Raw genomic sequence first — 18432 nt, forward strand, 5'->3', positions numbered from 1 at the left:
CGTTTGATGTGACTGCCATGTGGTATACAAAATCAGCTTTCAAAGTGAGGTGTTCAACATATAGCTAAGGCCATCCACTGAAAGTGCAATACCAGCAAATTAAGACCATTGCATTATCTATACAGTGCAAATACTGCTGGCCACAAAAACAGATAAAAGGACAAAAGAGCCATCATAAATGTTTACAGATGTAATAATTTCAGTTGTTTGTGCTTAATGGTTACTGAAATGGTCTCTAACACCCAGTAGGTATATCTCTAAACTCTGTAATATTTTAAATGGAACCTCTCAATTCATTGAAGATGCTGGATGTTAAAGAGTTGACTATTTACACCACTGATGTAAATAACAGTGTTGTATTTGCAACACTGTTAAGTACAAACACTTCTGTTTTAATTTGTTGGCACTGATGTCGGGTTTGCAAAGTACTGTTAGGACAACTTCATTTAGATAAATTATGCTTATAGCAAGAAAAAAACCATTCAGAGACATCGATCAGCATATTCATTCTCATGAATATGCTCATGATGAATGGGCATACTCACAAGAAGGAATATACTCATTCAAAGTTTTAACTTCTAACGTTTGGTATCATGTAATATTTACAGAGATCTTTGATTGCAAATTTTAAAAAAATGATCTAGAATGTGACCAAAGCAAAAAAGAATGCATAAAGAAGTCGTGACACTTTTTATTACATTTCTACAAACTGATCAACAAAAATTTACATTGAAATGTATTGTTAATAACAAATCTCATCACTGCTGTACCAAGATAAAGCATAAGCAAAAAAAAAAAGTTTTTTTCCCCTTTATGAATACGTTACAGAAGTAAAACAATTTTTTGCACGCACAACCAACAGATAAAGAAAATTAAAAAATTTTAAAACCATTTCATATAAATAAATTTGCATTTGTATTAACAAATATATACACAAAGAATTGTGATTTCTTGATCTGAAACAGTTAAACTTTTTCGACAAACAAGTAAACAGTTATTTAAATAATAAAGAATAGATTTGCGATAAATATTTTGCATTCATCCTGTGAAGCCAGAATTCATTCACCAGACGGTGCTCAGTTCAGTTCAGTTCTTGTTGAAACCAAGTAGGCTGTGGCCAACGTACAGAGATACATATAAGAAAACAATCATATTTGGTATAGGCAAAGAATCCTCACTTTTTTTTTTTAAAAGACTGGACTGAACCAAACCATCACAGAAGCTACCTTAGAAATGACACACCAACCATTCTGGAATATAAAGAGAAATATAAATCCAATTATTTGTTGGGAGTGGGGTGGTCTAACAAAAAAATTGGAAAAAAAAAAAAGTTTCAGTAAAAATCTAACCAATGTTACCCACTGATTTTCGATTTTTTTTTTTTTTTAAGTAATAGCGTCAGAAGTGAGTATTTAAGAAACAAAAAGTTTTTCGAATGTACAATATGTGAATACAGGGCAATAAGGAAAAAAATCTCTGAAAGTGTAAAATGCTCAATAATCCTTAGCCTTTAAAATTCTTTAACATAATCACTAATTAGTAATATTTTGTTCTACATGGCATTCTTTCTACTTAGAAGGTGAAAGGAAGTTTAAAAAGTTGCAATAAAAATTAAGTTGACAGAGGAAAGAAGCAAACTCTTGGCTGTAAGGGCATCACAAATAATTAACCATTTTGTAAAATCCAGTAATCAGTGAAGTTATGAATGATAACTGCCTATAAACAAATATTTTCCTCTATGATAAATTGAAAACTGCACAATATAACCTAATTGTTGCAATTACAGAAGCCACATAAAGTGGATTAAGTAAAATTATTTCAATGGATAAAATACAGACATGGAAAATTGAATAATGCATTTCAATATTTTGCAGAACTTGTTTCAAGCTCTTTACCACAGAAATTAACCTTCTTCACACTTAGGATAACATTTTTAACATGCTGAAATTATTTCTTTCACTGTAAATGTGAACACGAACTGCTGGTGTCCTATTAAAAATTCAAGACAAAAATTGACTTTTAGGCACACCGTCAATTTTTTCTCAGCCTATAGCAACAGAAATAGTCTTCAAAAAATGCCTATAACTGAAAGCAAAGGAATATTTTGATTAACCATGTTTTACTCCAGAGTCGAAAAGCAATCACATCGGCTTGTCAATTATGGCAACTCCAGCATAACTCCTTCCTATAGTCATAAACGAGGGCAGCATAGTCCAGGTGTCGGTTTTAGGATTATACACTTCAACTGATGCCAAATTGGAGGAGCCATCATCACCACCAACTACATACAAAAGTCCATCAACTGCTATAACACCTTAAAAAAATAAAGGAGAATTAGAATGGTGTTATATAAATTTAAATCTATATGTTTGACCTGTACAAGAGTACAGATCAAACAAATGTATAAAAATGGAAATATATTTTTGTTGTTTCTCTTTTAGTTGAAATTACATTGGGTTTACATTGTTTAGCAAAGAAATTCATTTATTCAAAATACAGCATCTTTAAAATTAAAAATCATGAACAATATCTTTATAAATAATTCTCAGATAAAAAGCCTGGTTACATTAAAAGATTAAGTTGAATTTTTTTCAAGTTTAAAACATAAAATTTATATTGCTACATATTTCTGCCCTTTAAATGCTTTTGTCCACTTCAATAGTAATAAAGGAAAGTGAGCAAAGAAAGTAGAATGGCAATGGTGTGTGGTTAGATTTATGGGATGGAAGTCTGTTAGGTCATGAGATTCTCTTGAATCGAGATGATTGAAAATTAGTAATAATTTCTCGTATCCCCAATTTTTAGCATTAGGCTGGCATAAGATATTCATTGACCACACCAAACAACTTAAACATGTTTCACAGCAAATTGCTGTGCTTGTAAACAACATTAATGCAGGAACTTTCATCCAGTTTTGTGAAATTGGAAGGATTGGTTTGTCATTTCATTTCAACTGACTGGTTAATGCATGGTCTTATCACTTAGAACATAGCCTTTATGACAAATTGCCCTGGTACTGTAGTATCTTCAAACTGATTAACCTTTTGTCAAAGGTTAATTAACCTATGGCAAAAGGTTAATTAGGTAAATGCGTTGCCATTTCTTTAAAAGTAATACAATACCATGGTAAAACATTATGAAGGCAGAGTGTTCTGCAACAAATGACAAGACCTTTGCATTAACTATGCAGTTTTTTAAATCTTGTACCTTTCAAAAATGCACGAAAGCACAGGACAGCCCTCACAACTTACATAATTTCAACAAGGCCTATTATCTTGTTGCATAAAAAACAGCCAGATGGAATAAAAAATAAACAGCATGCAGAAAAGCATGCTCACCAAAAATTTTGGGATATAAGTTGTTCTTCTGGCAGTGCCACTCACAACACTGCACTCATCAATCACAGTCATATTACTGAATTGCATGGAATAGACAAGGTTATCAAATTGTCCTTTAAGATTCTCATAATACTTTATTGTCTCAAATGCAATTCTCAGAAACACTGACTTGTCATTGCACTTCCAACATCTTGACATGTTCAGCACTTCTTGATGTTCTTTTCCTCCCACAGCTTTTCTAAATAATAATGTGAACAATTCCATTTTCTTCAAACTTATCATGGAGATGGGTTATTATGGGATGCATTGGCACCTTTGTCCCATATTTCCAGTTCCCATACATGCTGAACTTTTAACATTTTTGAATGTGCTTACTTTTTTCAAATGTTAGTTGATTATTCTCCATCTGCAGTGAGAATAAGCTAGTATGTAACATAACAAAAACTTATCAAAAACCTAACTGTTTACTTTAGCCTTGTTTACTATCTGAACTACTTTTTTATTCAAACTGATCATTCTGTCTATAAAATATAATTTATACATATTTTGTATAAAATATAATTGTGTTTTATACATAATTCCAACTCGCCCTGTATCTGGAGCCGTTAGCTGTTCTAGCTGCATTTGCAATGCTGGCTGTGTTATTCTATGAGGCACTGAAAATTCTGTGCTGGTGGTGGGTGGGGTTTCCTTCACTTACTGTTAGTAAGTGGTATTAACAATTTAATGTTATTCAGTGAAGATTCAGGATTGGTAGCAACAAAATATCTGATGTGTAATTATTTAATTATTACTCCTTAGGCTCTCTAGCCAGGTGGGCAGAAGCAGTAGTGCGTGGCACACGCTTCTTGATTAGACCAGGGTTCGAGCCCGTGACCACCAAATACGGAGGATGCGGAAAGGTCAGGGAATAACCACCGCATATCCCCGGAGCAATATGGTCTTAGTTTCTAATGCGCCTAAAAAAAAACCAAATAACAGCAATAACAATTATTCCTTGCTTATTGGCATCTGATATTTCAGCTGATGGCTGGACTGACTTTATCCATAAGAAATTTATTTAAGTGGGTAGCTATTCTTCCCTAGTTTATATCAGAATGTCATCATATTTTATCACAATGTTTGTTTAGTATTTTGCATGTCATTGTAGCTTAATTACAGATGCACATTATTATTTTTTGTCACTAGAATGCATTTCTGATTATTAGATGCAGCAATGATCTCTCTCTCAGAAGCCCATTCAAAGAGAAATTCCAGAAACAAATTTCTTATTAATACCATCTAAACAGACTCACCTGCATTCCTCCGACACATAACCATATCAGCCACAGAGGTCCAGTTGTTAGTTTCTGTGTTATAACATTCTACACTTTTTCTGACAAGAGGGCCATCGTGACCTCCAACTGCATACAAAAAATTGTCCAATACACCAACACCTGCTCCACTTCGTCTTGCTGACATTTCTGCTACTAAAGACCACTTATCTGTTTCAGGGTTGTAGCATTCCACAGAACTCAGACATTGACGTGATGCTCCATCATAACCTCCAACTGCATACAGGAATCCTACAAAGAAAAAATAATAAGAATAATACCCACAAAATAACATATGCTTTAAATCAACAGTGAAAAAATGGTTTTATTCATCATATGGAAAAAAACAAATAATTCTCCATTTTATGTCCAGAATTTATTTTCATAACCAAAGCACTTACACTTGTGGCAGTTATGTTAGAGAAATCCATTAACCATCGCAGGCAATTCATTACCATCTACCACATTAACGGATATCAATTGAACATAGTAGCTTGTTGAGAACAATATTTCATGAATGAAGTCCATGATGTAATTTGATTTTTTAATGTGTGTTGGCAAAGCATAGTGAAATGGCACACAGGAAGAGTTAGTATGGAGGATTATGAAAGAATTGGCAAACCCACAACAGCAAGAAATGCAGGCAGCATTGCATTTAAATCAATTTGTGGAAATCATTTAAATCATTGCATTTGTGGAAAATGTGATTCACAACAACATAACGATTACTACACAACTCACGTGATTATCAACATCATTCAGGAATCAAGGTTCGAAAGTGTGCCCACAGTGTGTCCTGAACACTAATAGAAAAACCACAAGAAACAAAATTTTCTTGTAATCTTTCATTTCAAAAATGATAACCTGTTAGTGCACAAGAATTTCTCTAGTGTACTGCAGGTGAGATGAAACATGGGTTAATCACCATATCCTAGAAACAAAACACTGGCATGGAACAGAATTACCCCAGTTCTCCAGAATAAAAAAAAAGTTAAAAAGACTGAAGTTTCTGACAAAGTGATGGCTACAGTGTTTTGGTACACACGGGCATTTTGCTCACAGACTATGTAAACAAATAGTATCAGTGTGTTGACTTATTGAGCAATGTTGACACGTTTATGCATGGCCATTAAACAAACATGTCTTGACTTCTCTGAAAGGATGTTCTGTTACTGCACAAATACATAGGAGCACTTCACATTTTCCAGAGTTTCAAGTGGAAAATATTGAAGCATCATCATATATTTCTGATCTGGCACCTAACAATTACCATCTTTTTTCTTAGTGAAGCAACGTGTTGGAAGCCAAAGGTGTCAAAATGATGACATGGGAAGAGTATGAGATAATGGCTGAGCAAAAAGGACATCAACTTCATGAACAGGAAACAGAAAACCTTGTCCTGTAATATGATGTGACTCAATCTTTGCAGTGACTATGTTGAAAGGTAGTGGAATGGCAGTCAAATTTAAATTTCAGTGTGCTATGATATGCTTCCATATAATTACCTTTCACCATTCATATTATGTATTGTAATAAATAACCTCAATGTGCATTGTAAACTTACATTCAACCTTACAGATAATTTAACCTTTTGTATGTGGGGTCGATTCCCTGACATTATTTTAGCAGTGTGGATGGAGTAGATGAAGCAATTTGTGCTTCATCTACTCCATCCACACAGCTCAAACTCCTAATCCCTGGTGTTGAAAACAGGTCCTTTGATTTCTCCCCAGAAAATTGCAGAAATAGTAGTGGTAGTAATAGCAAATGATGCATGAAAGAAAGCTTATATAGCATCAGCTAAAAAAAAAAAACAGTTCATCCATCTGCCAGGGCTATATTGTGTCTTTCATTAGTACAAAATACTAACCACCCACTGGCTGAAGGCAAACTTCCACATATCTATCCTACAATAATCCTTCCTCAACTTGAACGTATGCCCCCTCATGCATGTGTAATCTCAACAAGTGAAAGAATACCATTAACATTCAGCTTACTCAATCCATTCAAGGCTTAAAACACCTCAATCAGATTGTCTCACAGGTGCCTTGTCTTAGGATGCTGTAATTTGCAGAGCTGAAGCCTTTCTAGGTAAGAGCACCCTTTTGTTCCCTTCATCAATCTGGTGGCTCTTTTCTGAACCTGTTCCAGCAGATCTACATTCTACCTAAAGTAAAGCCTCCAGAACTAAACAGTATTCAAGATGCAGCCTAAACATGGCCTTATTTATACAAAGGAATAATCACCTCCTTACCCCTGCTAGCAAAGTTTCTGTATATCATTGACAAAACCCCATGAGCTGCTTTGGTGGCATGTCTGTACTGCTCAGAGAATTTCATGTCTGACTGCACAATTACCCCCAGGTCTTTTTTATTCTCCACTACCCTGAGTGTAGCATCACACTAAGGTACCTACCAACCTGAGTGTAGCATCACACTAAGGTACCTACCAACCTTTGTATAATCTGCAAACTTAAGACATTAAGCCTGATATACCTTCATCAATATCATTGATAAATAATGAAAACAACAATGAATCCAGCACTAAACCTGGGGGAACTCCACCTTAGTCCACAAAGAGCAGTGCCCATTGATAACCATTCTCTGTCTTTTTCCACAATACAGTTACCCCAGGGGCTCACATCTGGTGAGCATAAGCTTGGCACACCCAGGGTCCTGAGAGCTGGATATCATCATTCTTCTCTTTCTTGGTGATTCCCTTCTACTTCTGAGTCTCTCTCTCTCTCTCTCTCTCTCTCTCTCTCTCTCTCTCTCTCTCTCTCTCTCTCACTCTCTCTCACTCTCTCACTCTCTCACATGCAGGGTAACTCAGAAATTTGTTTTTGGCTGGTACAGCAAAATCCTCAAGCTTCCTTGCACCATATGGCTAATAATAATAATAACAATAACTTTTTCTTAATGTTGCAGTGCTCCAGTTTGTACAGCAGATCTACATTCTACCTAAAGCAGTCTTATATGCAACAGTATCAAAAGCCTTCCTCAAATACAATGTCAAAATTATTTTCTGCATTCAGTTCCTTGGTTACTGCATCATAGTAACCTACATATCAGATTAGTTAAACAAGACCACCCCTTGACAAATCCATGCTGTGATTACAGTATAATTGCATGCCTGTCAAAATGGTCCTGCATCACTTCTTTAACCAGTGATTCCGTTATTTTCCCTGGAACAGACATTAAGCTAACAAGTCTATAATTACTCATGTCACCTTTGATCCCCCGTTATGAATTGGGGATATATTCGCACTTCTCCAGTCCATAGAGACTTCTCCTGAATCCAAGGATGCTCTCATAATTATGGCTAAGGGTTTGCTTAACTCCTTTGCTGCCTCTCTTAATATAATTGGATTGATTCCATCCACCCCAGGAGCCTTTTTGGTAATACTCCAGAACACGGTGCCCCTTTGACAATTACGTCGAGAAGAAGAGGGGGAAAGCAGTGACGTACGGTTCGTAACTCCGCCCACTCACTGCGTTCCCCCTCTTCTTCTCGACAACTGCACGTGGCGAATGTCACGCGACATAACAGTATGGCGGAACCGAAAAATAACGAAATTATCGGCAACAGCAATTTTTTCGGAGCAGCAGCCAAAATAATTGCAAATTAAACACTAATTTCGTTCTTCAAAACGAAAAAAAAAATAATGGGACGCAGCAAACGACCAATTTTAGACAAATAACTGGCGAAGTCCCGCAAAAAGGTAACCTACCATTTTTAATTAAACACAAACGAAAGACAATTAAAAACGTAATTCCCAATTCAAAAACGTTCTTCAAAACGAAAAAAATACAATGAGACGCAACAAACGACCAATTTTCGACAAATAACTCGCGAAGCCCCGCAAAAAGGTAACCTACCATTTTTAATTAAACACAAACGAAAGACAATTAAAAACGTAATTCCCAATATACATTTTTTTTTTCGTCCAACGACTGGTTTTTGCTTGAATCCTTCCCGAAGTCGCATGAAAACATAACCTTTTCTGGCTAAACAGAAACGAAAGTCAATTAACACGTGCAACGAACAATAAAATTGCTCTTTGCATAAGCACAAAACGGCAACATACAATTTTTTCTTTTTTTTTTTTAAAAAAAAACGCAACGGACACACTACTACGTTAGTAATACGTGAAAATAACACAGAAATACAAGACAAACTGAACTCACCTCACAGCAGCAAAAAACAAAGAAACAGTTTACCAGCAGGATGGAACGGGATAACGACAAAATGAAAACCACGAGACAATAACCAGGGAAGTAACAGCTCAGCACCGTACGCACTAAAAACCAACATTCAAAAGAAATGACATGCAACGAATTTCGCATTTAGCGCTCCAGTGACGTCGTGTCACGTGCCATCCACGTGAAACGAAGAGGGGACGCAGTCAGTAGGCGGGATCAAAACCTGTCAGTCACTGCTTCCCCCATTCTGACAGCCAATTACAAGGGGGCACCGTATATTGGAGTATGGCCGCCTTTTTATATCCATCCTCAACAATTTATCCTCCACCTTTCAGTTATCACTGAGTCATTTAGCTCCTCTTTAGAGTTTGATAAATTTCTGTCATTCCCTTCCCTAAAGAAATCCTCATGTGTGATAGATACAAAATACCTATTCAGTTGTCTGCAACCTGAGCAGAGTCATCAATAGTTAACCCACAGACATCAAGTGGCCAAATATGATTCAACACCTTCCTTCTACTGTTAATACAAGCATATGTCTTTGCTGTTTTTCTTTACATTCTTTGCCAGAGACTTCTCATAATCTGCCTCAGCTTGCCTAACCTCCTTTGTGACTTGACTACAGACTAATTTATATCTACCATAGACTTCTGTAAAACCTGATAATTTATATGCATCTCATGCACTTTTCTTCTCTGCCACACATCTCAATAGTTCATCTGACATTCATTTAGGTCTAAGCCTTAAACAGTATTTCTTTGTTAGTATGAAAAGCTTAGTAGTTTCTTTGATTACTTCCCTGAATACTTCCCATTTAGAATTTACTGTTGGTAACATCATCAATTGGTACCACTGTGCACAATTTAAAAACTGTCTGAGATCTCTGTAGTCATCCTTATGAAAGAAAAAGTTTTCCCTTTAACCTTGACAGTAGTTATGTCTTTAATCAAATTCATTAGTACACTGTGATCGCTGCTACCCAGTGGGTTTTTATCGGCAGATTCTTAATGCATGAAGAATCACTGCCAGTAACCAGATTAAGAATATTGCTTCCTCTTGTTGCCTCTCTAACATGCTGCTTTAGAAAACAGTCATCCAAGAAATCTAACCCCCAAATCCAGTCATCTGGAAAGTTAAAATACCCCATTATGAGACATTCTGATTTGATGACCCACTCTATTTTCATTCATGTATAGCTGTTTGGTATACTCATCACAGTCATTAGGCCTATAACACACTTCTACTCTCAATTTTGTTTCCCAGTGCACTAGACTGACTGAACATTGCACTGGTCACCCATGTTGACTGGATGTACTGTCTTAGATTTTCTTAACTAAAGCATAACCCCTCCACTCATCTTGTCCTGTCTGCCCTTCTTATATACATTGTACTCCCCATACTCAAATTCATCATCACTTATGTCTGAGTGACACCACATTTCCACTATTCCTAACAATGATGGGCAGGAGTGGCAGTGCATAGCACACGCTTCTTGATTAGACTGGAGCTCAAGCCCATGACCACCAAAATACAGCGGATGTGGAAAGGTTAGGGAATGACCACTGCATATCCCCGGAGCAATATGGCCTTAGTTGCTATTGCTCCTAAAAACCAAACAACAACAACAACCTAACAATGTCTGCATCTGATGACTTGTCAGTACTTCAAATTCATCAAATTTATTTACAATGCTCCTAGCATTAGTGTATATGCAAGTATACATGCAGGCGTATGCTTGTATAAAACTCTTTAGTTACCCACAATAGGCTACTGCATGTACCAAAAGTAGCAATGCAAGACTCGCTTTCACCTCTGCCTACAGCTCCAGTTACACTATTAGTCTGTGTATCCCCTCCCCAAAGCTAGCAGTTTTCTAAACCACCTAAAAAAATGTCCGTTAATTATTGCACAATTAGGAAATATTCATGATTAAGTTAAACCTAATTATATGCATGTATTTATTGACATATGTCATATAGAATTATTGATAATAAATTTACTTTACTGCTAGATGCTTTCCTCCAATAGGTAAAACCTCTGGCTTCTTGACTCTGATACATCATCTGGAATCTAGCTATTTATGTATGCACCTCATGTTTCATGCTGCGAGTGCTCTTTTTACTGACAAACTGTGATTGGATCACAGTTTGTCAGTAAACGTTGAAGGGGTCGTTTTTAAATTTGCATTCATTCGCTCACAGACAGGTCTAAAGGGAGTTTTAATTTTCAAAAAAATATGTTTTTAATATAGAATATGGATTTTTCACATTTGTGTTTGGAAAAGTTTGAAAATATTGGTAGCAAAAAAAAAAAAATTAATTACTTTTTGCTGATTTTCAAGGCACAGTAGAATTTAAAATTTTCCTTTGACTGCTAATGGGTTAAGGCAAGAAGTATTTTTAACTGCATTATAAACCTTTGCCACATAAAATATTAAGCTATTTGACAACTGACATGTTCTTTAGTTAATGAACTGAAAAATAAAGTGTGTTTTTTTTCCTCTAACCATTTGTTACTTAGCAGTTCCTAGTGTTTGATGCTTTGATTTCCAACCCTTCTTTTGTTCAAGTGCTGATAAATGAATAACAATCCTCTACCACATTAATAAATATGCACAGCCAATTATAATATGTAGGTCCTAATGTACTCACATATTACAATTTGAAAACCATCAATGTATGAAAAAAAAAAAAAAAAAAGTTACAAGTTCTCTTTCAGAATGTCATCATCCTTATTCTTAATTGATCTATTTAAATAATCAACCCACCATTCAGAACTCCAACACCAACACTGCTTCTTCTAGTACTCATGGGAGCAACAACTTTCCACTCTCCCAGCCTGACATCATAACATTCTGCACTATTGAGGCCTGTTGAACCATCAAAGCCTCCCACAGCATATATCAAATTATTTAATACTGCTACTCCCAATGTGCTACGACGTGCTTCCATACTTGGAGCTTGAGACCACTATAAAATAATTTTTATATATTATTAATTACGTTGAATAAAATAAAAACTGCATATTACAAGTCATAAAACAAATTACAAATAATAACTATGTAAAGTAAATGGCTCTACCTTATTTTTCATTGTAAACAATGAAAAGAATGGGGGGGGGTATTTGAGATTATATTTCCTGATTATTGGCTATTAATTAGAGCTGGTTTCTAGCATTAGAGGGTTATCTCCCTTGGCTGCATTAAACAAATAAAATCCAACATACACAATCAATTGTCAGCAATAATTATGTGAATAAAATATGTTAATTTTAAACTTTTGTGTTTTCAGAGGCCCACAAAATGTCATTTTATATTCTTGTACTTCTAAGTAAAAAGTAATACCAATGGAATATCACAAAGGGTTATATGGATTGTTTATAATTCAGGTGTTAGTGAACTTATAAAGAGTACTTCAAAAAAGAAATCAAGTAATGAACCATGGTTGACTACCACTATGCCAGGGGATCATAACCTTTTTGTGCAGTCACCTCCCTTTTAATTTTGTTCACCTAGTCTCCCTTATTCTAGTTTAAAAATTTGTAAATGAAATACGTGATCAGAAAATTCAATTCTGGGATGCCTCCTCCCCTCCATGGTTAAGAACCCTACAAATCTGTCTTGTCACTTAGTTAATAATAATAATTCATTTAATGATCAGCAGAAACATATATATAAAACACATTAAATGCCACTTGAGAGGTCCATTCTCAACATTCAATTTCAGAATGTTGAAAAATTACATTCTGAAAATTCATTAATAACAGTCGAAGAGGAAAAGTCTGGAATTCATAGCTAAAAGTGAACACTTAATTTTGAGCTGAGCACTGCACACACACACACACACACACACACACACACACACACACACACACACACACACACACACACACAATGTACATATATTTAAGTATAATAGGTATCAACATGCGGTTGGAAATTTTCAAAGAAGTCTGCAAGCTACAGAGGTTAACATAAGAATAAAGCACACATTATATGGTCTTTTAATCTAAATTCTACATCCCTTGGGAAGGCAAGTCTCCCTTGGTTAAGAATCTTTGCCCTATGATCCATCACTTTCAGTCAATTAGTTTAATGATTAGCAGAAACATATATGAACTTAGCCCTGAACACTGTATAAGCTGGGGAGAGAGAGAGAGAGAGTAACATGAGACTAAAACACTCTCACATACATTATATAAGGGCTGTTGAAAAAATATCATCATTCTTTAATTTAAATGCCAAAATAAAACAGGTAATTAATGTTTTAAATATTGAGACTTTCTGCATGTAAGTTAACTGGATTGTACCATTGTTTGCTCTCCATGGTATAGTGATTCTAACCTAGAAGTATACCACAGCAATGGAAGAAATCAAGACCCTTAACACATTCACTGCTACCTATATTTGAGAGGCCCATTCAATGTGCCACAATTTTCAGAACATTTAGAAATAACAACATTCTGAAATCCTCAAAATTATCAAAATTCATAAATAATGGTTGAAGAGCAAAAGTCTGGAATTCATAGCAAAAAGTGGACACTTACTTTTGAGCTATAAATCAGAACAAAACCAGTATGCCAAAAGAATGGAGCAGTTCATTTTGTGTGCCTTTACTTTTACACCATTCGTATATTATATTAACCACTTAAGAATATACCTGATGCATTATGGCAGATTGAATGCTGTAACATAATGTTCATATGAGTTATGGCACAGCACTCAGGTTACCACTAAACACTTATACATGTCAATGCAGCAAATGTGTTAAATTAAAATAAGCTATAACTCCATGTGTGAGGAGAAGAAACAGGTAATGTGATGTAAAATAATAATAATAAAACATAAATCAAAAGTCATGTGAAGTGAACCCTTCGTGGGCTTATTTATACACCTTGTCTGCCTGAAAAATAAGTAAATCTCGAAGGATCTACTTAACAGCAGTATTCAGAAAACAAGTCAACACATCTTAAACAAAAAACTGTATGACATCAAAGCAAGAAGTGCACTAAGGGGCTTGCTAATTAATGTACATCCCCCTCTACAAATGGAGACTGGTGGGGAGAATGTGTTTTCTTGAGGAGCAGACAGAAATCTGAGAGTTACAATCTTGTGGGGAAGTGGAGGTAGAAATATTCACACGGCTGATGGTAAAATATGATTCTGTATAATGTGGGTTTTTGAAAGGCCAGATACTGATGATGATTTTTTTATTTTTTCATGGATTCAAGCATATTGACTGACTTTTTCTGATGAAATAGGGAAATGGAAACACCATCAGAGGTGAAGGCAAGGCTTTAAACACTGCAATTTCAAGAATAGCTAAAGAAGGAGACTGTAAAACTGCAGAACTGCAATTTTACGGTCCTGGAACCTGTAAGTATAATAAATTCAGACATACTAATCAAACTATACTAAAACATACAAGCTATACTAATCAGATTTTCAATGTTTTCGGATACAGTTTATTAAGTTTATTTTTAGAACTTTTTCTTTGTATTTAAAATCACTGAGAGTATTTGTTGGCAGTTAAGGTGATGTGAACTCTTGCTACTGGAAAGAGATTTTCTTAATGCTGTCATGAGGGTAAGCCAAAACATTTAAGGTTGGAATTGAGGTGGGAGAGTGGGTTTAAAGAAAAAGGCTGCAACTTTAAATCTACTCATCTCAATTCCAACCTTAAATTTCTTAGTTTATCTTCAAGACAGCATTAAGAAAATCTCCATCTCAGCAGCAGGAGACCACATCAGTTTAACAGCCATTAATACCCTCAGGCATTTTACATACAATGAAAAAGCTCTACAAAGATCCAGTAACATCAATAACGAAGCAGCAATCAAAGTCTTCAAGGAAGATTCAACAATCCCATATTCAAAGCAGACATGGGCAATGCCACAGTCAATCTAAAATCAATATGTTTGTAAATGTTGCATGATTCAGAGACAGTAACATCAAGGTCTTTTATATGGGAAACTTTTGAAATTGGTGGTCAGATATGAAAAATGAAAATGATTTTTTCTCTGGAATCAGCAAAAGGTAAATCTTATATTTCTGGGAATTATCTCTCAGTTTTTTAGAGTTCAACCAGTCGACAAAAAGAAACAATAGAGTTTTAGGGGATAATCGTGCCACTGATAGAGCTGATTGCTGAAAAATGTTTCGTGTCATTTATGCAGATGATGAAAAAAATTCAACAACCTTTTAGCAAATAATTAGTACAGCTGACAATAATGGAGAATATAGATGAATCAAGAGATATGTAGGAATTATCTCTGCAGAACACTTTGAAATAGAGTATCAAAGGAAATGGTATTTTCTAAGATGCCTGCATCTCATGAAGACATAACTCAAAATCCATTTTTGAAGCAGATCAATGATTCAATATACATTTAATTTAGTTCTGAGAAAGTATGTGAAAAGAGCTATAGGAGTGATCATTGAATGCTAAGTTGGTATGACAGGTGAAGTCTGTTGTTAAAGGCAGGAGCAGGAGTTTTAATTTCAGGAAAGGGATATGATAGTCTAAGATGCTGTGTTATCTTCATTAACTGGTAAGATAGTGCAATAAAGGAAAATAGAGGTAAATTATGAAATAACTTTAAAGCTGCCATCTCAGATACCACAAATACAAAAATACCTAAGAAAATATAGCACAAGGAAGATACAGAGGTGAAAAAGTAAGGAAGACTATTTTAAAACAGCACACACACAAAAAAAAAAAAAAAGACATGGAACAGTGATTAAAATCACTGTTCCATGTGATTAAAAGCTCTGAAACACATAATAGTTATAAATTTATCTGTAATAGTACTGCAAAAAATGACAAAGGGCAAGTATGAAAAGTAACAGGCAAAAAAAAAAAAAAAAAGAAAGAAATTAGGAGTTTCACATATGCAAATGTGAAGAAGAGAGCAAATCAGATCTATACAAAAGAAAGTTTCTTCAAACGAAGAGAAACTGTGCTAGCAAACCTGAGCACTATAAAAGCAGTGATGTGTAAATTACAGTCACTTGTTTACTGGAAAAACTTACTGGTGTCTGAAGGCAAATTAGGACCCTGAGATAGACTGCATATACTCAGTTATTTTGGGACAATGATTACATCAAACCATTTAAGGTTAATTGCAAGGACTTCAGTAGACTCAGGGATGATTCACTTGGACTTCCAAAGCATGACTGTAAAGGAAAAATCTTGTTTAATTAACCTAGGAAACTAATTAACATGGTGTCACTCAAAAACTGGATGCAGAAAATAACTTTGACATTATTTAGATTTCAGCAAAGTATTTGACTCGAACCTTCGATTGATTATGAGATGGCTACACAACAGAAGGCAAATGGTGTAATTGCAGTTTTGTGGGAGTGCAAAAGTTTATATAGTCAAACTTTACCTGATCGCGTACTGGATCATATATATCCACAGTACGAACCCTTAAGGAACCATTGAAGCCACCAACAGCATAAACAAATCCATTTAAAACAGCAAGCCCTGCTCGGCACCGCCGTGTAGGAAGCTCAGCTAATTGGTACCACCTTTCATCTTTAAAATCATAGCATTCAACGCTTCTTATAGCTTTTGGTGCTTGTCCCCCAACAACCAAGAGAATCTAGAAGTTAATAATAAATAAAAATAAATTCTTTCACAAAGAAACACATATGTGAAATGCAATTTATATATAACACCATCATAAATAAAAATTCTATGAATTAAAAACTAATATAAGACATTGCATTAATCTCTGGAAAACATACATAAATAGAATGTGTTACAAGTCTTTCTGAATGAAAAATATGCACCACTTTATTATTGATATTTCCATAAAATTATGCTTAAAAAATATGGAGAGAAGAATCTTAATACTACTGCTACTATTATTATTATAATAAATATATCATACTGGAATATGATATCGCATGAGGTTTATTTATTTAAAGCATTAAAAAGACAGGGAGAAAGAATTGCTTCTTATTTTTTTCCACCTTTTTATCTGCTCAATTTACTCCTTTTCTCTGAAATCATATAATATTTCTGAATTTTTATTATAAAAAATTTACAGTACTACATTTTTATAAGTGACATTGCGTAATAATAAAAATTATTATTAAGTATTATTTGTACTTTATAAAGCAGTTATTAATCAGTCCAAACTACATTTCAAACAGGCTAAGAGTAGAAAACTTGCTTCTTGTCCAAATAGTAGCCAAGAATTCTGGTCTCTTGCCAAAGCTATTGGCCACAATTTTTGCCCATCTCTGTTCCCTCCTCTGTCAAAACTAGATGGTTCTGTTGCCACATCAGCCAAAGATAAAGCTGACCTGCTAGCATCCTATTTTCCTTCTAACTCATGTATTGATGATCTTGGTAAATCACCTCAAACCATTCCCAGTACACTCCATTCAATGCCTCCTGTGGTCTTCTGTCAAAATGATGTCAGAAGGATTTTGTTGAATCTAATACTAAAAAAGCTCCAGGTCCTGATGGTATTTCTCCACTTGTTCTCAAAACCTGTGCTCCTGAACTTACTCCTGTTTTGTGTCAATCTTTTTTCACTTTCTTATTCCAAAGGTGATTTTCCTTCTGCTTGGAAATTTGCTCATACCCAGCCAGTTCCTAAAAAGGGTGACAAATCCCTTCCATCCAATTATCATCCCACTGCAATTACTTCTACTCTTTCCAAAGTAATGGAGAAATCAATTAACTGCCAACTGTTATCAACTATCTGGAATTCGTTCATCTGATCAACGATTGCCAATAAGGATTGTTGTTTGTTTGTTTGTTATTTGGTTTTTAGGAGCATTAGCAATTAAGGCCATATTGCTCCGGGGATATGCGGTGGTCATTCCCTGACCTTTCCGCATCCTCCGTATTTGGTGGTCACGGGCTCGAACCCTGGTCTAATCAAGAAGCGTGTGCTATGCACTGTCCACCTGGCTACGGAGGCGCCCGCCAATAAGGATTCCGCTAGTGTCGTTCCACTGGTGATATTCTGGCTTATGTTACCCATGAACAAATTAAATGGAAAAGTTTGGTGAAACTCAAGCCATTGCTCTTGACATTTCAAAGCCTTTTGATCGTGTTTGGCATAAAGGTGTTCTAAATAAGCTTATAAGCTTCTGTCCTATGGTTTTCCAGCTGGTGGAGTGCGATGTGCTGATGATAGCACATTGTATTCCACCTTCCAGTTTGAGAAACTTTGCCCTGTTCAAACAGCTTCAACTTATCAAGTATCCACTGCCACATCCTTAAATGCTGATCTCCAGGTAATTCTCCAGTTGGGTAAAGATAACTTAATTTCAGTCCTTCTAAAACTCAGTTCTGTCAATATATCTCGTAAAAGGATTCTTCTGCTCCTATGCTTATCTTCTTGATGCTCCGTTTTCTAGGCAAGATCTTGGGGATTACCTTGACTTCTAATCTCTCTTGGCATAAAGCACATTACAAATATTGCTTCCTCTGCATTTAAAAAATGGGTTTTCTCTTTCGCTCTTGGCATTACTTTTCTTCCAAACAGTTGTTGAGTCTGTAGAAATCGCAAATACGGCCTACCATGGAATATTGTTCCCACATCTGGGGCAGTGCC

The 18432-nt window shown here is 35.3% G+C and overlaps 1 protein-coding gene across 1 annotated transcript in view; it reads right to left on the bottom strand.

Annotated features, from left to right (window-relative positions):
* Positions 1–675: 675 nt before the first annotated feature.
* kel (kelch protein) overlaps positions 676–18432 on the bottom strand; it is a 72716-nt gene continuing 54959 nt past the window's right edge. The window contains exons 7-10 of the mRNA XM_090378590.1: positions 16243–16458; positions 11621–11822; positions 4634–4903; positions 676–2314 (exon numbers count right to left, since the gene is read on the bottom strand). Of these exons, the coding sequence (XP_090234716.1) occupies positions 2142–2314; positions 4634–4903; positions 11621–11822; positions 16243–16458 (861 nt within the window). The 3' untranslated portion in view covers positions 676–2141. The remainder of the gene's footprint in view (positions 2315–4633; positions 4904–11620; positions 11823–16242; positions 16459–18432) is intronic.

Source organism: Mastigoproctus giganteus, chromosome 7, assembly GCF_048544385.1.
Source record: "Mastigoproctus giganteus isolate SK-2022 chromosome 7, ASM4854438v1, whole genome shotgun sequence".
Lineage (NCBI taxonomy): Eukaryota > Metazoa > Arthropoda > Arachnida > Uropygi > Thelyphonidae > Mastigoproctus > Mastigoproctus giganteus.